Source organism: Hoplias malabaricus, chromosome X2, assembly GCF_029633855.1.
Source record: "Hoplias malabaricus isolate fHopMal1 chromosome X2, fHopMal1.hap1, whole genome shotgun sequence".
Classification (NCBI taxonomy): Eukaryota; Metazoa; Chordata; class Actinopteri; order Characiformes; family Erythrinidae; genus Hoplias; species Hoplias malabaricus.
In genome coordinates, this window is record NC_089819.1 from 8,542,802 (window position 1) to 8,563,116 (window position 20,315).

A 20,315-nucleotide genomic window follows, 5' to 3' on the forward strand; every position below is an offset into this window, starting at 1 on the left:
GTTGCAGAGTTCCGAGCTGTCCTGCGGTGCTTGAGAACAATGGAGAAACGTAACTAAAGTAGAGCCAGTCATAGCCCCAGAAACATACACAAACAGTGTGTTTCTGTCTTCTCTTATATTATTCAGCCACGGTTCGTGCTGAATAGCCTACTGTTCTTTTGTTACAGCTGGGAATTTTTTTTCTGGTTTACAAACCAGTTTATGTTAGTGGAAACACAAAGAACGGTTCCAAATTTAGATCACAAACTGGAATTTGAAATATGGCTGAACTAACAAAAGACGGTGTAGTAGTGCCACCTTAAGTTCTACAGTTCCTATATGTGCATTTCAACATTAGTCGGTCAGTAAGTGAAAATCCTCTTCTAGGCCGGCCCTGTAGACAGTCTGGCAAAAATAAATAAATAATAATAAAATAAACAACCATACACACAAATATATATAAACAATGGTTTTATTTATATATTAGCAATACAAAGAAATTATTATTCATTAACAAATCATTTGTTTATCACTAATAAAGCTTCAGAGAATAAATTACTATTACTTATAAATGCATATTAGCATTAGAGTAAATTAAATATATTTTAATTAATATTATCATTTGCAAGTCATATATTACAAGCTACATATTGGTCATTACAAATAAAACAGTGGAGATAGCTTTGTTTTACTACAAGACAAAGTCATTCATTAAATTCAACAAATAATTCAGATGAAAACAACATTACATGTGTCGCAGATTATATTTCATTATACTGGAATTGAAATTGATATAAGGCACAATTTATTTTTTAAACACAAAATGTTTTTATACATTTCTCAAAGGACTTATAGCTTTATAAAATAATTTATATTTATATTTAATTATTTATTGCATAATAATAACCAGTTTAATCCCAAATATCTAAAACATTATTACATATCTATGGGCAGAATCTCTGTTATTTTAAATCATTCATCTATGTCAGTTGTGTAGACGATTGATCTGATATTTCTTTATCTTAGTTTAAAGCATAAGTTAAGCTAGAAATCAGAAGTGGAATCTGTATATTTGATTTGTTTTCAAACTATCACTTTAATGTAAATCATTCCATCAACCAAAGAGCAGCAGTAGAATTATACACACGGAGTTCACCGCAATCAGAGGCACTGAAACATAGAAATCAAAACGTTTACATATTTATGTAGGCTACCCTTGGATGTGTATTGACACTTAAACATTGTTCATCTAAAAAAAATAACTTCACATAATATTTCTCATATATAATAAATACATAGATATTAATAAATATAAGGCATGTACAAGTATAATATCAGAAAATTCAAATTAGACTTTTTTTTTTTTTCCTATCATGTGCACCTTCATCAAGAAAGTCTTTATACAATTTTATGGTCTGAGGAGCTGGTCCTTCATAAAGGGATGGCTGTTTGAAACAGGTTCAGTACAGAATCTGAGTCAGTGTAGCAGTTGATTTGTAGTGTTAAGATCAATCAGTGGAAAAAATGTCTGATTGAATTACTCAGTAATTTTAGATTGTTTCCACAACGATCCTGAACTGGATAAGCGGTTACAGACAATGAATGAATGAACGTAAAACATCTGTTTTGTGGAGTTTACCTCTCATGACTGTTCTGACTGAGCGGATCAGATTAATCAGCTGAGTTTTGATGCCAGGTTCTTCCCCAAACCCCCCCACACTCTGGTCCACACTCCAGCCAACTGCAAAAAACAAACAAACCAAAAAAGCCATACTCTTCTCCGTTTTTTGAAGAATGTAAAAAAGCTAAAACTCCAAGGTCGACGATGAGACTGAGATATAAAAAGTAAATATGAATGGAAGAAATGGAAAGAGCTGATTCCTTTGCATTCCTGCATTCCAACTTTTCTCAAATTTACTGGGAGGAGGTCCATCACTCCGTTCCACTGGGGGAGCAGTATAGCCCATGAACTTGGGCTGTCAGCTGCTTCTCAGTGTCCAATAAGTGGGTTTCTTATTTATTACAAACTACACGTTTAAATCTGTCGTTTTTTGTTAATGATTTTCTGTTGTAAAATCACATGTACACGGTGAGTTATTAGAAGGTTAATTGAATAAAGGTTTCCAAGTGCTAACGGTTAACGTTAGCTATATTTTCGTCAGATAACGACTATTTAGACATATCTAGTTATTTAGCCATGACTAGGACTACGAGCATAATGTTTATTATTAAAAATTATTAATATGTTATAGGAAACATAAAAGCTTCTTACTCTTAGCCAGAAATCTCTCTTCATGCAGCACCGCCACTGCGTTAGTGAGTAAAACCGCAGCCTGAATTAGTCCGTACAGCGCCATTACTGTTTACATTCAATACGAGTCCGAGTCGATTCTGCAAATATTCAACTCTACAGAATGAGTCGACTCTTGCGATTTGGCACGGTTCTACACTGTGGGGCACGTCGTATATTCTTATTTTTCCTCCCTGAATAACAACCCTATAACGGTTATACTCTTTTTTTATACTAGATTTTGAAACAGGATTAAATTGTCAAGAGGGCATTCGGATCATAAACCCCACTCCAACTAAATCACACCAGAATACAGTTCAACTGCTACACTTGACATCGGGCATGTTGACATTTAGGTCAATGCTTTTCTAAAAGACAAGAAATGGAAGATTTCATTGTTGACCTAATGATCACTGTGTGCTTGGGAAACAGAGTTAATTGTAAAATGACAATTCTGACAATAATTTGAAAGGATTCATTACTGATACAAAGTATGCCACTGGGATTTTGAACTCTAAATGTATAACTCCACTTACCAGGAGTCTTAAATGAACAGTACACATAATTTTACCTTTATCAAAGTACAGCTTCAAAATCATTGTTATCCTTCACTGACCTTTAATAGGCAGATAGCTTGTTCCTTCTTTGGGATCCACAGAAACTGCACTGTGTAACTTTGACGACGGTAGTATACCACCCCGTCCCTTCCCCTTTGATTTCTGCATGATAAATTGAATAAAATGATAAAATTTTACCTATAGTGCTTTTCCACCATCAAGGAATGGGCAGCACATTTCCACCAACAGAAACTGGTTTGCGAAAAGTTAATTCCCAGTTGGAACCAACACTTGCTTAAGGAAATACCTCAAATAAAGTGATATTATGTGGAGCTGGATGGGTCATTTACAGCATGTCATACATTATATATATATCTCAGTTTGTGTTTATGTGATCTAAGTAGCAAGCTATTGTGCAGGAAAATGTTTATTGGGAAAAGTCCCTTCCCAGATGCAGATTATTATTGTAACCTAATTATTAATGGAGCTTTTACTGTTGTATATCGCACAGTATGTCGTGCTGTTACTGAATATCAACCTGGCTTTGATTGGTATCTAGACTCGGCCTGTGGCCTTGCGTCTATACGCCAGTGACATTTATGTAGCATATCCGCACACTTCTGCTGTGATGTTGCCTAAATAATTATGTTAATATTAAAAGTGTTAAAAATACATATTTATTGTTATTTAACAAATGTAGGTTTCAGTGATAGCGCTCGTTTCTGAAGGAAAGTGGCTCCGTACTAACGCTGGAGACGTTAATTAGTGTAACCGTGGTAACGGGGAGATTATAAAGCGCATGCTTGTGGCGCGTGTTTTTGTGCGCCATGTGTTCAGTGTTATCGCTGTGTGTGGCGGTCTGTGTGCTGCTGCAGTACGGTGAGAAAAGACAATTATAATTCTCTCTGGCTTGCTCTTTTATACATATAACGGGATGTTCAGCTGTAACATTAGTCTTTATCAGACACATGAAAAACATGTTTTATCGGCTTTAAAATACTTTATTAATCTAGCTATGATCACTGGGGTTAAAATAAAGAAAAAAAGTATAAATTTGCTCAGTGTTTCAACATTCCCTTACACCTTAAACAGTGAAAGCTGATTTCAGGCACCTTGAGTTTAAGTTTTAGTTCGACCTTTGTAGGTTCATCTTAAATTGCACACTACAAATTCTAGGACCTGAGTTTGGATCTTAAATTAGTTCAGTTTGGAGTCTGTAGTGGGCATGTAACTGCAGCTCCCTTTAAAAGTGAAATGGGGAAATTAGAATGGGCTGCATTGATTAATGGTGTGCAGGGACTGTCTTTGAATAATGTAGTTTTAATTAAAAATAAGCCTGTCAAGATGAAAGTTAAAGGGCATTCAAGTTTCACCTTAGGTTTAAGCTATTTGGATAATCAATTCCTGCTTTGTCGCACTAATTACAAACACTTGGTGGAAATTGCCACTTTTGCTTCCAAGTAGGTATGGTGCATTTTTAGCTTTGGACAAGGGTAGTGTAGATCTCAATGTTTGCTAAATAAAGTATTTTATTTTTTTTTAAATACAAGTTTGTTTGTGGCTTATTAGCTAGCTACACTTTTGCTAGTGTTAAACTCAAGACACAAATAATTGTCTTTTTTTTTATCTCAGAGAATTGTGCAATAGGCTGTATATTAAACTGATGGCCATCCTGTTGAAACTTATATGGACCTGGTTTTGCATTTTCATTTTGTCACAAAACTCTTGACCATTTTCAAGGGGCCAGTTAGTTCTTGTCTGTTAGCTAGCTGGACTGCAAATTTTCAGAGGCCTGCTGCTGTCAACACAGTATCACTGGTGCTCAACACACTTGGAGAACATCACTGGTAAACTAGATTGCATCTACTAAACAAACATGTAAGATTACCTTACCAGCTTAGTTCTGTTCTATTAGCTAACAGACACCTGCATTGGTTGTGGTTCTCAGTCCTGGATCTGGTGGGCCACTGTGCTGCATGTTGAGGTCCCTCTGCTTCCAACACACCTGATGCAACTAATGAGCTAATTAACAACCACTTGACGTGGGTGCAGTGGATTTAGGAGAAAAGTGCTGCATGCAGGATCAGGTTTGAGGAACACTTATCCAAGTGAAAGTGAAGAGGGAAGGCAGTCTGTCTCAAACCTGAGGCCAGTTGTGATCTCCTGGCTGTGACCCAGGATCAGCCTCTCCAGCTCCTGGAACTGATGAACTTCAATTTTTTTCCCTCTCCTTCTCTGTAGCTGCTGCAGGTGAAGTGGTTCCCCTGCGCTGTCGTCTGGGCTTCCATCCATGTAAAGATGGCTCTGAGTGTGTGGTGTTTGACCATGTGTGTGATGGCGAGAGAGATTGCCCTGATGGATCAGACGAAGAAGAATGTGCCACAGTGTGTAGCAAAGGTCAGTCTGTGGATCAGCTTGTTACTTGACCTTGTGTAATAATTTTAATTTTGAATAATACTTTCCTCTATTTGACGCAACAGTGAACTATAGTTGAAATCTTATTTTTTTGTAAATATTTTTCCAGGTCAGCCACTTAAATTAGCTGCTAAATCAGAAATTTGACTATAGTCTGATCATGAATTAGATTTGGATCCTTGTATTTTGCAGTCTAAAAAAAGTATCTAAATGTCAGTTAAAAAAAGTAGTTTTTTCTGCAGTTTAAACAAAACCTTAAGACTGTCCAGATCCACCCCCTCCCACCTCTCCCCCAAACAGGTGAGTTCCAGTGTGCACATGGCAAGATGTGTATTGATCAGGATCAGGTCTGTGATGGTTTGGCTCAGTGCCAGGATCGCTCGGATGAAATGAACTGCTATGAGGGCTGTGAGCATCGATGTGGTCATCGCTGTCTGCCAAGTTCTTTCATTTGTGATGGACAGATGGACTGCGAGGATGGCAGTGATGAGGATCTTTGTGGTAGGAGTTTAGAATCCCTTGAAAGTGAGGGATATGGATAATTTTTGTTTTTTTAAATGAGTCTGTTTGTCATTTAATTTGAAGCTGCTGCCACACATTTGATTTATTTCTCTTGTTAATACACAGAAGATAATTCTGAGACACCTGATGAAGCTGACAAGTTAGAGGAGGACGTGGAAGTTCCTGTGACTGAGCATCCAACTGTTCAATCGTTCAGCTGCCGTTTGGGCTCAAGACCCTGTCACAATGGAAACGAGTGTGTTCTTTTCAGACACATCTGTGATGGAGAGGATGACTGCAGTGATGGCTCAGATGAAGAAGGCTGTGCTCAGGAGTGTGCGACAGGTGAAAGATTTTATCAACAACCCTGAGGCTTTACTCAGACAACCCAGAGCTGAATTTTGATTGGTTGGTTCTAGAGTTTGAACATTATTAAGCTACATTAAATCCCTTTCAGATGTGACATATATTTGTAGTTGGTTTCAAATCTAATCTCTGAGAATGTCTTGATTTTGCCACTTAGATTGGCTGCTAAGACAGTAATTTGACTATAGTCTGATCACAAATTAGATTTGGATCCTTGTATTTTGCAGTGCAAAAAATTTATCTAAATGTCAATAGTTTATTCTGCAGTGTAAGCAAAACCTTATTAAGAATGTCCAGATCCACACCCTCCTGCCTCTCCCCAATCAGGTGAGTTCCAGTGTGCCCATGGTAAGTTGTGTATAGAGCAGAGTCAGGTGTGTGACGGATTGCCTCAGTGCCAGGATCGCTCTGATGAGATGGACTGCATTGAGGGCTGTGAGCATCGATGTGGTCAACAGTGTCTGCCAGGGACTTTCATTTGCGATGGACAGGAAGACTGCGAGGATGGCAGTGATGAGGCCAACTGTGGTAAGAGTCTTGTATGCTAATGGTCCACTTAAGATGAGAACAGAATTATGCAAAATATTGACAAACTTTTTTTTTTTTTTTTTTTTTTTTTTTTTTATAAACCTTTTTAAAATGGGCTGCTCTTATCCATCTTAGAAATAGATCAGAGACGGTACACTTTCAAATACTTTGAACATGTAATATTCACAGCAGGACAACCATAGCCTAATTGTCAGACAAGGGGGCCTGAGATCAGAAGGTTGCCTGTGATAAGTACAACTGTCAAGCCATCTAATCCCCAAAATGCTTTCTGGGCACTGAGCGTGACTTCCTGCTGCCCTGGGTGTGTTCACTGCCTGTAATGTTTCAATGCCCTGGACGGATTAATTGCAGAGGTCAAATTATTTTATTGTTGTCCAATGACCATAAATGCAAAATTTTGTAATCTGGTTCTGATCACTCTTATTGCATAGGCCCAAGACAAATTAGAGCAACCCTTAATTAATGATTTAAATGATGGGTTTGATTATCTCCATCTTTTCCTACTCTTTTGCACCTTGTCTTCAGGAGATGGGAGCTGCAATATTTCTGAATTTCAGTGCAGCAATGGGCAGTGCGTGTCCATTAGCATGCAATGTGATGGTCACCCAGACTGCAGGGACCACTCTGATGAGAAGAACTGCTCAAATTGGATTAATTGCAATGAGACAGTAAGTCAGTATTTCCAAAAATCTATAGAATCTTTTTATTTTTAAATAAGTTACTGTAGCATGTAATCATGGTTAGTTTTTTGCCTCCCTCTCCTACACGGTCACCATTTTGGGGGCTGATTGTCCAGTACTAAAGTAAACAGATGTGATTAGATGGATATATTTCTAATACATAGCCACTCTCCCTGTGCTGGACAGGGTCTCGCAGCATTAAAAAGCACAGAAGTCCAAGCCCTCTTTTGTGAGCGGGGTCAAGGATCCCCCTTTGTTTATTAATGAGGAAGAAAAAGCCATTATGCTTTGTTAGCCACATTAGCATTTTCTTCATAGAAGCTAATTGACATATGTAGCATTTAAGCCTCCAATGTATTTCTTGTCCTTTGTGACTGAATGGGAGTTATTCATACATGGATCATATAGAACAGGGGTGGGCAATCTTATCTGCAAAGAGCTGGTGTGGCTGCTGGATTTTAGTCCATTCAGGCCAGAGCATACCTGATTTCACTCTTAATTAGTTCTCACTAAAAGAGTGAATCATGTGGCCTCCTGGTTGGTTGGAACAAAAACCAGCAGCCACACCAGCCCTTTGCAGATAAGATTGCCCACTCCAATATTGAAGATTCAGTAATGGTTATTGTGGGTTTTTTTATTATTTTATATTTAATGTTCATACTTTTCACCCTTTTTATGGGATAATCTGATCATGCTGAGCCTGTGCTGTTAATTATTTCTCTGCTTTTTATTAAATTAATAAAATAGCCCTCGTCTGAATGTGAGATTTGTTTCCATGATGCATTGAAACTGAGGCTGAATCTCAAGTGTGTAGTGCACAGTATCATAAAATATTTCTGCACTCTTATATTGGCTTATAAAAACATTTGTTTTATAAGATGCAAAAATTCCTGTTGAACTATTGCCCTGGGTGGTGTTAGTTTTATAATCTGCAAAACACACTTTGTTCAGAGTTTGGCACTATTTGGAACGCAGCAGAAGCCCCAGAGTTGGACAGAATAGGGCTCTGTTTACAAATGTGATGCAGGTAAATTGGTCAGGTTCCTCACTTATGTCTATAATATAACGTCTAAATGAAAATAAGTTTTGACACACCAGTGTAAATGCCCAAAATTGCTTATTAGCTACTCAAAATTGGTTCTACTATACATCATGGCATCATGTAAAGGATTGGTGCTTCAGGTAGAAGTGCAGTAGCCCCACCCTTTTGGCATACAACCCTCTAGCCCTTTCAATCTGTCTAGAGCTTCAGTTTCACTGAAATGGCCTACAGTACTTTAACTATGCCCATATAGCCTATATTTGCTTAATGTTAAAGCTCATACTACTGTGTGTAGAACTGTAGAGGATCACCGGTACAGTGCGGGCAGTTTCAGTGGCAGTGTGTGTCTCGGACAGCATGTGTTCCTCAGAGCTGGCTATGTGATGGCACCAATGACTGCAATGACCACAGCGACGAGGCTAACTGTGAGTCTACACATTATATCCATGATAGTCTCCCTGTTAATCTTGCATCCAATCCCAATTTATTCCTATTTGAAATGTCACCTTGCTGCTTAGAACAGATTTACAAGGTGTAGTGATTAAAGTCTTTCTCTGCAAAATGGCACAACCCTTTAAAAGTCTGATTATATGATCAGCAGCTCTAACAGTCTGCAGTTAAAGGAGTGGTAAAGAGCAGCATGCTTATTTCTGGACAGAAGTTAAAAGTAGGACCTTCAGAAGCATTTTATAATCACTCATTCCACACTTCTGTAATATAAAGCAAAACTCAGTTTTACTCAGCAGATTTTCTTCAAAACATCCAGTCTGACCTTAAAAGTTGCAGTAATGTCAGCTGCCAGGAGGTTATTTCTTCATTTAAGTTGGTCAACTACAAAAACATCAGCATAATATTGTCACAATATTAGGTCATAATATATAATCTTAAATTTGGAAAAACTCTTATTTTAAAAGGATGATTCACAAAGCATTCATATACTGTTTGAAGCGTCTCTCTGAAATCACAGCTTTATAGGGCCATATAGCTCCTATATTAGGCCCTTCCCCACTGTCCTAAGAATTGAAACACCTTGACCTTAGGCAAACTGGAGAGCTAGGATTGTGGTAGGGGAAAGGAGTGAAATTATATTTACACTTTGTGGCATGTTTAGACTAGATGGATTGACAGTGTTTTTGTGTCCGTGTTTTTTTTTTGGGGGGGGGGGGTATTTGTTGTTTATTATTATTATTTTTCTCTCTCAGGTGAGCCACAGTCTTGTCGTCCTCATCAGTTTCAGTGTGAGAGCTCAGGATGTGTGGACCCATTGCTGCTTTGTAATGGAAAGGCAGACTGTCCTGATGCATCTGATGAGGGTGGAGCCTGTTGGAATCAAACATGCACAGACCAATCCCAGTGTCCACATGACTGCTATAGCACACCAGCAGGAACAGTATGCCTCCAGTTTTTCTTTAAAAATGAATTTATCTACGACTTTCTCAACATTTGTAATTCAGTGTTTGTGTAATGACTGACTGTAGAAAAACTTCGCTCAGATTGTTTTACAGTGGTGGTGAAGGCAACCATGTCTAGAATACAAATGGAGGATTTTTGAGGCAGATATCGGATTCCATTGTCTGCCACTGTTAACAATTATAGCTCCAGAAACCTATAATCTGTGATTTGGTCCCAGAGACTTTTTGCTCTGATTGTTTGTCCTCAGCGTTGTTGGTGCAGGGCAGGTTACAAGCCTGTAGATGGTGCGATGGAGTGTGTAGATGTGAACGAGTGTGTGGAGATTCCAGCGGTGTGTTCTCACTCCTGCATAAACACTGAAGGCTCATTCCATTGCTCCTGCTTTCATGGTTACATTCTGCAGCCTGATGGACACAGCTGCAGAGTCGCAGGTAAAGCTTGACAAACTAGACTTTTCACTACGTATACAATTGTGTACACCACTTATTACCAATTCCACTACTGTTTAAATTGTCAACACAGGTGTTCAGTTGTACACATAGCTTGTATAATCCCATAGAAAAGTATTGACCAAATAGAACTGGATGATCAAGACTACCACAGAGCAAATATGGTTTGGGTGGTGGATCGTTCTCAGTGCTGTTGGTAATCCAAGAGGCCCCTCACTCTGACTTTTCTTAGTGGGCCAACAATGATGGCATGCCTAATAGAGTTCAGAGACATTAGCTTGACATTTGGAGCAACAGATGGACTACAGTCTGTAATTGTAGAAATGCAACATGCTCCTGTATGCTTAGTGGAGCTGAGAGAATGGACAGTGAATGTAGAAACGAGGTGGTTATAATGTTATGGCTAGTGTATGTTGTATTTGTCAATGTTTAACTGTACATTTCCAAATGAGTGCTCTCAAACTTGTTGCTGATTTGAGAAAGTAGTTTCACATGATCATTGAATTGATTTTTAGCTGATAAATTGGAGAATGTTCCAAATGTAAACAGACAGAAATCTGAGTTTAAATTTCCTCAAGCTTTTTTGTTTTTGGAAATGTTTCAGGTGACTTGTATCTGCTGCTCTCTGTCGACTCTGAGCTGGTTCGGATGGACCTGAATAACTCCAGCCTGGACACGCTGCTCTCAGAACCTCGGCCTATTCTCTCCATCGATTTTGACTGGTTGGAACAGCGAGTTTATTGGGCAGATTCTAAGGCTGTGAAATGGACCTCGATGGACAGAAAGAACAGAAAAACGCTACTTCAAGGTGAGAACAAGGAGCTGAACATTTCACAAGGGAACAATACAATTAAAACATGGGCGGCTCTGTCCTGGGTGAAATCCTAGTGCCCGATGCAGTCCTCCAGGTGGACGGTCATTTCTGGTTGAGAGTACGCTGTGCGGGTTTGACCGCTTCTCGCCAGTGTGTGTGAATTGAGCGTTCTGAGCAGTGTAGATTGTAAAGCATCCTTGGGTATCTAGAAAGGCCCTATATTAGTGTAACGATAACTAACTAACTAACTAAAACATGGCTTTAAGGCTCTTGGTGACATTGACCAGGGTAGCGTGAGCTTTGTTTTGTGAAACATTATACCAAATTGTACAAGTTAATGTAATTTTTGTTATGCATTCAAAAATAATTTTAGTGAAGCTTAACAGTGTAACACTAATGTTTGATGTATTCCAAATATACTGTTGAGTTCAATTGTTGTAAACTTCTGTTCTGCAGGTGTGTGGGTGAAATGTTTAGCAGTGGACTGGATTGGGAGGAATATGTATTGGATGGACAGAATGGATAGGATGATAAAGGCTATGAGTCTGAATGGGTCAGAATCTGTTGTTCTGGTGGAGAATGATGTAGAAGAGCTGAAGTCACTGACTCTGCTGCCTCAGAAAGGGTGAGAAAGCAGACACTAATTCCAGAGGGCCACATGAACAGGAAATTGTAAAACATGAGGACAATTTGGCTGATGAATACAAGAAACTGATTGTAAAATACATAATATATTTAAATTAGATTTAGTGCGACTGACTGCAATATCTGTTTCAAGCTGCACTTTAAGGGATTTTGGAGACCTTTCGCAATGTGTAACAGTATGAAACGTGCAAAAGAGAATTTAGTGACGTGGGCTGTGCTTTAGATCTAATGATGGCTTTAGAAGCTGATTGTAGAGGTGTATAATTTCAAGCCCATAGGAATAGTTTTCTAATGTATTTATTCATTTAATTCAGTGTCACAGACTTTATTCGCCAGGTTTTATATTATCTTAATCTTGAGTTTCAAAGCTGTGTTATTTTGAACTTGCCCTTGCACACTTCCTTGTCGTAAGGTTTGAGGCTCTGATATGGCACCACATCAATGTCAAAAGTAGAGGGTGGAAGAAAATCTCTATTATAAAGATTCCCTTGCATACTAAATTCTTTTCCCTCTGGTTCTTTGCTTGAGAGGATTTTCCGTGCTCTGGTTTTATGATGTCTCTGATGTCTCCTGGTTCTGTGACAGCCCACCTCAGTCTTTATATGGCCCGACAACTAGGAGAAGCCTTCTACAAAAACAAACATGGATGTCAACCATGGTCATTTGAGTTTAATTTTGTGGGGGATAATTTTTTAATTTTGGGCACTTTCTCATTATCTCGTTTCCTGACTATGGTTCCAAGGCTGTCCTGCAGTGTCTGTCAGTGCGAGTGGGTGGAATACAAAGTAAACATAGCTAGTGAACAGGAGTCAACACCCAATTTAATAAACTTTTTTAAACCCATCTAGAAATTGGGATCGACTTTTGGAAAATGATTTGGAGTTAAAAGTTAATTGACTCTTTTGTGACTCTGGTGCTGTCCTGAGGAAAATGGCTGCTTTAAACCATGACTAGTGTGAGCTGCAGCTCCCTCTACGACTTTCAACATTAATGTGATGCCATACACGAGCATTCATGTGATGAGCATCATTGAAAAGAGGGGTTTTAAATTTTTTTATATAATTTCATTACACCCCTATTGAATATTGTACAACTGAGTTTACACTGCCCTCTAAAATAAAACTTTTGCATGTCAGGCTGATGTTCTGGACAGAAACTGGGGATAAGCCTGAGATAGAGAGAGCAGGGATGGATGGATCAGACAGACAAGTGCTGGTGCAGGACTCGGTGCAGTGGCCTGTAGGTTTGGCTGTGGATCTGCTTCAGGAGCGTCTTTACTGGACAGATGAGAAACTACATTGCATTGGTTCAGCTGCACTGGATGGAGGCAGCATTAAGGTACAGTTGGCTTCAGTTTTCAACCGCAGATATCCTGATATGTTAAAGTGGCCAACATGTGCAGCGCTCTCTTGCTACCGAAAGATCCTATGGTCTTTTATCCCTGTAGTCTGTCCTACAGTCTGTTCTGTGCCCAGCCTTCTACCTATGATCTTTGTCTTGAGTCCACATTATAATAATCCAATTAAACACTATCTCCTAGTTATTGCAGCTGATGGAGACCCCAAGCCCATTTTCCTTGGCTGTATTTGGTGATATCATCTACTGGTCTGATATTCTCAGAGGAACCATCCAGGGAGCGAAAAAAGCCACTGGAAAAGAGCCACAGATTCTGCTGAGACCACCTGGATTGCCTCTTCACCTCAAGGGAATTATACCTCACTTGTTTATTAAAACAATTAAATTTTTAAAAGTATGAAAAAGTGTTAACAATTGATTCAAAACCTAACCAGAAATTGTTTCATTCATAAACAGGTGATGCATGGGATTCTGCAGCCACGTGTGGAAAACCCAAGTTTGTTAAAGCACTGTTCTCACCTGTGTGTATTGGCTCCTGGTCTGAAAGGTGTATGTAAATGTCCACCTGGTTCGGTTCTGCTTGAGGATGGACTCACATGCTCAAAACCCAAAGACTCCACCTTCCTCTTGCTCCTTTCCCCTACATCTGTAGTACAGGTAAACAGTCTTTCACTACTGACCTCTACATACATTACCCTTCAGAAATAAACATTTCCTCTGCTAGGACATTTTCATGTGCAGTCAAGATTTTGCATTGCTTTGCTCTTCAACCCCCCCTCCCCCTCCACCAGATTTCTCTGCAGAACAGGCTTAGTGGTGTGGGTCTAAGTGATTGGCCAGAGAACAAGAGGATGGTTCTGCCAGGTGTGAAGGAGGTAAAGAAACTAGACCATGGCATGCAGAAGGAAGTTCTGTTGGTATGGGATGCTGGGCTTGGGTCTGTGACTGAGTTTGGACTTAAAAATGGGTCTTTATCTCTGCGTGGAACCCTGTTCAGCCTTGGGGGAGACACTTTGGCTGCGATGGCAGTGGATTGGACCACTGGGAACATGTATTGGAGCAGCAGGGCTCAGCCAGGCCTGCGGATCACTTTATTCTCTGGCAAACACACTGGTCTGATCATGCAGGACCAGGTCAGAAATGTTAGCTCAATCACCCTGCAGCCCTTGGCTGGAAGAATGTGCTTCAATAATGGGCTGACCCGGCTAGAGTGTGCTCACATGGACGGACAGAATCGGACCACTGTCTGGGGCAGTGCAGTTAGGCCTGTCTCATTAAGCCTGTGCAAAAAAGGGAGCAGGCTCTTCTGGGCTGACACTAGTGAGTGAATTTTCTTTTTTTTTAATGCATTAATACAACATTTAGAAGATACTTTACACCCACCTGGAATAGCTTCTCTAACGGTACCTAACAGAATGAGCACAAACACATTAACTACCAATAATGATGCTAAAGCAGCTATACTACAACATAAACCACCAAAGATGCTATAGCAACCATCCAGAGTTCATAAAATACCCACGCAACAGCCAGCCATATCATTCTTCAATGTTTAAGCAAGGTCTTGCTATGTTTTTCAGGACATTTTAAATAATTGATTTTATCACTGTATAACTACATAATTTAAATATAAAGGAAAGCTACTGTTGCAGAAGAAAAAAGACAAATTGGTACGGAACTGTACTCCCTCATCTCATCCCAACCCCCCCCCCCCCCATTCTCTTGCCATTTTCTCAGGTCTGGGAGTTGTGGCCTCAGTTAAAATAGATGGCTCTGGATATAATGAAATAAAAACAGAAAAGGGCTTGGTCATGTTTGCTTTGGCCAACAAAGTCCTGGTCTGGGTCACTCAAGCAGGTCAGCACATCTTATATATGTTAACTGTTCTAATGTAATGGTTTACAAGACATTGTACTAATGTAATGTCTCAGATTCCACAAAGGTTTGGTTTAGTGACGATCAGAAGAATTCAACGCTGTGGTTTGAAGTTAATGCTGAAGTCGTAGATATGAAAGCCTTCAGTGACTCCAGTCCAAAAGGTATATGTACATATATTTTTGAAGTATAAATATATTAGTGATTAAGCGCTCAACCTCCTGAGTGTAAAATGCATGTGGTGGTGATTTTAACTGAATCTTAGTGCTGATTATTTTTTATTATGGCTATATTTATGTATGCATGTTAATGTATAATCTTAAAGAAAAACTTTCACTGTCTATATTCCGTTAATGTAAAAAGGCTCAAGTTACATCTTTTAAATAAGATCTGACTTTTTTTTGCAGCATTCTTTTATTTATTTTTCTATTATGCCCAGGCACTAACTCCTGCTCAGTTAGCAATGGAGGCTGTGTACAGCTGTGTCTCCCAGTTCCTGAAGGACATTCATGTCACTGTGCTGGTGGGTTTCTCCCTGTTGATGGAAAGAACTGCATTCGGGATCCCACCTGCCCCCCAGGAATGCTGCCATGTTTGAGTGGAGAGGAATGTGTGTCCACAAAGAAACACTGTGACAAACGGCCGGACTGTGCTGACCACTCAGATGAGATCTGTGAGGAACAGAACTTTCTGAAATTAAGGGTGTTATTCAGGAATTTGTGTTCTGTGCTGGCTTCACACTTGATGTAGGAACACTTAATGTAAGGATTACCGTTTGTGTAGTTCTGCATCACAACCACCACTTAATCTTCCCAGAAGTATTTGATGGCGCTCAATCACTTCAGAGAACACCTGAGTTTCAATGCTCCCCAGTACCATGGTGGTGAGATGTATATCCAGCCCACACTTGAGCGTGATGGCTCAATTAGCGCTCCAGATTTGCACACCTATTTTCTGTATCCACAATAGGGGAACCTTAATGTAAACAATCTGTCCATAACTCATAGGAAGAGGCTTATCTACATTTGAGGTAGTCAGCCCATTCTTAGTTACATAGCAATTTACAGTGCTTCATTAGATAATGAAATTTCCACTTTGCCTAGGATTTGTTACCAATTTGTATGTCTAGAACCACAGCAATTCTTGAATAATTGCATAAACTGTTCTACACTTTATAGTACATGGACTTACATATAAATTTTTTTTTTTTTTTTTTTTTTTTTTTAGGTGCCCTGGACAAGCTGAACTCTACACACGGCCCTGAAATATATCTCAGACCTAAATCTGGACAGAGTTCCTTAAACGGCATCAGGCTTGTGGAGAAAGAGGTTTTGGATTTTTCTCCTAAAAGTTTAGCTCCCAAGATTCAGGATAAGGATTTGGTGACAAGTCTGAACCCTGAGACTCAGCCCACATCCAAGCCCCCTTTACCCACCATAACAGCCAAAGTTAAGGAGGACCAGGACAGTAAAGTTAAGGTTGAAGGTGTGGATGCTGAATCCTGTGGTTTGCAGTTGTGTGGGGGTCATGGTGAGTGTGTTTTAGGGAATGGAGCACCAGAGTGCCGTTGTTTTTCGGGCTACAGTGGACAGCGTTGCGAGGAGTCGGGGGTCCAAGGCCCAGTCGTTTATGCAACTGTAGGGCTCTGTGCTGCTGTCATCATGATTGGAGTAACAATTGGGATTGTGCAGAAGAGGAAGGCTTCAAATCGCAGGTAGCATATTCTACAGATATTACTGACATACTCTTAACCACAAATGTGACTTTGTGAGATTTGCAGTTCAGTCCCTGTAGAGGGCAAAACCATCTGTAACCTGTCATGGGAGAGGTTGATTTTTATTTATTTTTAGGTGGCAATTAATGATTGCCCTGTACTTGTCTGCTTACAGTAATGTGTGTATGTTTCAGGCAAACAACAATAAGAGGGACTCAAATGCAGGATCTGGAGAAAACAGCAGAGTCTGCTCCTTTACCAACAAATGAAAAGGACCCTGAACACCCAGAGGTCTGAATGCTTTGTTAAAGTCTTTTCTTGGTCTCTCTCATCAAATTTAGTCCATCAGCTAGTATGCTGGATGGCTTCCCCCAGTTAACCTTGTAACCTTAACAGATGAGTAGATTCTAGAGGTGTGCATGTTCACCCTGAAAATCAAGCTTGAATACATGCCATCATTAATACTGGCTTGGTTTGGTGTTAAGAACAAGCATTAATCTTAACTACTAGTGGGTGCTTTTCATGCTTAACTTATTTAAAACTATTTCTAATTGTATTTCAAATATCATTGGAATTGGATCCAAGCAGGATGGTAGTTCTGACCAATAGGCTGCAATGTAGGCAATTCTGATGATGGGGTGGGGGGGGTGGAGCAGTGTAGTCTTGAACAAGAAACTTTACCTAAAGATGTTTCCAGTCTGCTGCAGTTAATGTCTTTAGCAGTAGTTTCAGGTTTTGTTTGGGATCTGATGATGGTCAGGTTTGAGTATGGAGGCTTCATGGTGAGCTCTTCAATTCTGCCTTTGTTTTGAGCAACACACTGCCTCAACTGCTGATTTGAAACTCTGGGAGCCATTGTATATGACAGCCTGCCACTCCTAGTAGGGATTGAAAAATGGGGGGATTGTGGAATCAAATGCAATGATGAGTGTAAATCTATTTCAGAACAATATTTACTACATGTAAAATAGCAGGCATTTTGCATTTATTTCATTAAGCTGATGGGCTACATTTGAGAAGAGCATGTTCTTTGGTATTTAATTTGTTTAGCAATAAACCATTTAAAATTCTGTTAACTTTTAGTTTTGTTTGTTCTTCAACAGGCCTCCTCTGTGGATTAATTTTCTATGCATAATATTTAAATAAAAGCTGTATGTGAACCTGAGCTGCTTCAGTTAATTTGAAAATGCACCCCCTCATAGCCTTTTTAAATCTTGGTTTATAACGCTTGCCAGCTTTTACACTGATCCACCACTAATTTAGTTTTTCACATTACAGCACCAACTTAACTGTGCTATGAAGCTCAGACTTCCTATAAGTGTCTACTCATTGTTTTCTTTTGGTATTCACACCAAGTTGGTAAATAAAAGCATAAACTGTACAATAATGCTGTGAAATGCAACAAGCAGCTGGCTACCTGATGTCTCTTGGTCCATTTTTATACTGCATGTTTAGCACAAATGTGTAGTAATGGTCGGCTGACAGCCCCTTTTCCACCAACTTGGAACTGGATTTGTTCCTGTTCACACACCTTAAATGGGTTGGTTCAAGATTCCTTCCCAGCTGGAAACAAAGTTGTAGGTACTTCAGCATGAATCTTGACCACATCCTTTGGCATAAGGGAATTATAAACAGGAAAATGCACTGCATGTTTCTTGGTGTAATGGCAGGCCCCCAAGATTTGCCTTCCAAAGCATGCCACAGTAAGTGGAAGTGCTACCAGAAGACTAAGAGCAGCTCTCATTAACTCCCATTCATTTTGGTGTGTTTTTGAACCAATGATAAAGGGATTTTTGAGCCATTTCCGATTACAACACATTCTGTCATACTTTATCATTTAATCCATGAGCATGTAGTTTACCATTGCTTAATTTCTAAAGATGAGTTGTGACCCAAAACACTGTACTGTTTGATGCTCAGTATAATCCAAAATGGTCTTAATCATGTCAGCTGTTTTATTTTATGAATTACTGTAAGATGTCTTAATTCCATAATTGATTTATGCTGCCTTGTGTAACATTCAAATCCATCTGGAGATAAATATTATATTCACACACTGTGGCATGCGAAACATTTGGCACCGGTGGTCAAAATTACAGTGAACATTTAAGCAGAAGGAAGATAAAATGATCCCCAAAAGGCATAAAATTAGATGAGACACTTTTCACTGTGTTAAGCAATATCAGCTGGATGCATTTTCAGGTCCCAAAAACAGTACTTACCGCTCAACGGTTCTAAATTTAGTTCACGAACTGGAATGTGAAATATGGCTGAATTAACGACAAATGGTGTAGTGGTGCCTTTTTAAATTTTCTCGGTGAAATACGGCTGAATTAACAATTCCTACTCGCACATGCGCTTTTCAACATTACGTGTCAGTCAGTCAGCGTGAATGCCTGTAGGTGGTTCGGCAAAAAGGACACGGAACTGAATGAAAATTGGTAGATCTTGCTTTGGGGTTGTGTTGCAGCCAATGGCTGAAACACAAAAAAATAACACCATACTTAAAAAAAAAAAAAAAAAAAAAAAAAAAAAAAAAAAGCTAAAATTGAAAAAAGGATGGCTTCTACAAATGGATAATGATTGTAAACACACCACAAATTCCACAAAAGACTGGTGCAAGCTGAAGGTTTTACCATATGTGTAACAGTGATCTGAACATCCTTGATAATCTGGGGATAGCCCTCAAAACAGCAGAGCATGCTAGATAGCCCAGGACTGCTGCAAAACCTGAAGATTTACAAGGAAGAACGGATGAAAATCCCTCAAACAGGAATTGAAAGACAATTTCTACGAAAAGAGCTTACAAGTTGTGATACTTGCCAAAGGTGCTACTAAGTACTAACCATGCAGGGTGCCCAAAGTTTTGCGCTGGGCCTTTTATATCATGCATGATCATGCCCACTGTTTATTTGTAAAAGAGGGCTGTCAATGTCTGACTCAAGAAATAAATTTACGAAAGTTGCTAAATGCAATGAGAATTTAGAGAATGCCATTGCTGGAATAAGTCATGCCATGCTAGAATGCCAGAAATATGAGAATTATAATTTATGATTTAAGTGATAGCTTACATTATTGCATATAAATATAGAGTTTTAGAATGCATGTTTTACACAGTTTATGACATGAACAGAAATTCTCCAGTAATGATAACAAATGAGAACTAATGCCAAATTGAGTGCAGAATGCTCTCATTAACTTTAGTCTATGAGACTTTGATGCCTGTGCATCAAAGCAAACATCTCCCTTCTGGGCCAGACCTGCCTGATTTGGACGCTGCATGCACAGACCTTCATGAATGTAGGTTATAGCAGCAAAGAGATTGTTTTCCAAAGTAAAGAGAAGCTTTTTTATTATAGAGTGAGTAACCTTAAACACACACAAACATGAGTTAGACTTTCCTCACTGTGCTTTACAGTTTAAAAAAATATAAACAATTAGATGAGACACAATATTCTGTAACCACTTATCCAGTTCAGGGTCGCGGTGGGTCCAGAGCCTACCTGGAATCACTGGGTGCAAGGCAGGAACACACCCTGCAGGGGGCGCCAGTCCTTCACAGGGCAACACACACATTCACTCACACCTACGGACACTTTTGAGACACCAATCCACCTACTAATGTGTGTTTTTGGACTGTGGGAGGACACCGGAGCACCCAGAGGAAACC

General features: G+C 39.4%; 2 protein-coding genes across 2 annotated transcripts; one reads left to right on the top strand and one right to left on the bottom strand.

The window, feature by feature from the left end:
- Positions 1–609: 609 nt before the first annotated feature.
- Positions 610–2,351, bottom strand: LOC136677494 (immediate early response 3-interacting protein 1-like). Its single transcript, XM_066655057.1, has 3 exons — positions 2,252–2,351; positions 1,619–1,720; positions 610–1,149 (listed from the first exon to the last, which is right to left on the bottom strand). The coding sequence occupies exons 1-3, from the start codon at positions 2,334–2,336 to the stop codon at positions 1,094–1,096; spliced, it is 243 nt and encodes an 80-aa protein (XP_066511154.1). The 5' UTR covers positions 2,337–2,351; the 3' UTR covers positions 610–1,093.
- A 1,302-nt stretch (positions 2,352–3,653) lies between these two features.
- On the top strand, positions 3,654–17,850 carry LOC136676573 (very low-density lipoprotein receptor-like). Its single transcript, XM_066653671.1, has 21 exons — positions 3,654–3,705; positions 5,068–5,223; positions 5,542–5,742; positions 5,869–6,087; positions 6,436–6,636; positions 7,183–7,325; positions 8,675–8,804; positions 9,582–9,769; positions 10,040–10,223; positions 10,846–11,049; positions 11,512–11,680; positions 12,837–13,038; positions 13,241–13,403; positions 13,511–13,713; positions 13,848–14,376; positions 14,794–14,913; positions 14,988–15,095; positions 15,371–15,604; positions 16,159–16,645; positions 16,840–16,936; positions 17,749–17,850. The coding sequence occupies exons 1-21, from the start codon at positions 3,654–3,656 to the stop codon at positions 17,764–17,766; spliced, it is 4,008 nt and encodes a 1,335-aa protein (XP_066509768.1). The 3' UTR covers positions 17,767–17,850.
- The last annotated feature ends 2,465 nt before the right edge of the window (positions 17,851–20,315 follow it).

Coding starts and splice junctions, on each gene's coding strand:
- LOC136677494 (XM_066655057.1), bottom strand. CDS start 2,336: ATGGCGCTGTACGGACTAATTCAGGCTGCGGTTTTACTCACTAACGCA. Junction 1,721..2,251: donor AGAGAGATTTCTGGCTAAGA/GTAAGAAGCTTT, acceptor TGTTTTTTGCAG/TTGGCTGGAGTGTGGACCAG. Junction 1,150..1,618: donor AGTCAGAACAGTCATGAGAG/GTAAACTCCACA, acceptor TCTATGTTTCAG/TGCCTCTGATTGCGGTGAAC.
- LOC136676573 (XM_066653671.1), top strand. CDS start 3,654: ATGTGTTCAGTGTTATCGCTGTGTGTGGCGGTCTGTGTGCTGCTGCAG. Junction 13,039..13,240: donor TGGATGGAGGCAGCATTAAG/GTACAGTTGGCT, acceptor ACTATCTCCTAG/TTATTGCAGCTGATGGAGAC. Junction 14,377..14,793: donor GCTCTTCTGGGCTGACACTA/GTGAGTGAATTT, acceptor CCATTTTCTCAG/GTCTGGGAGTTGTGGCCTCA.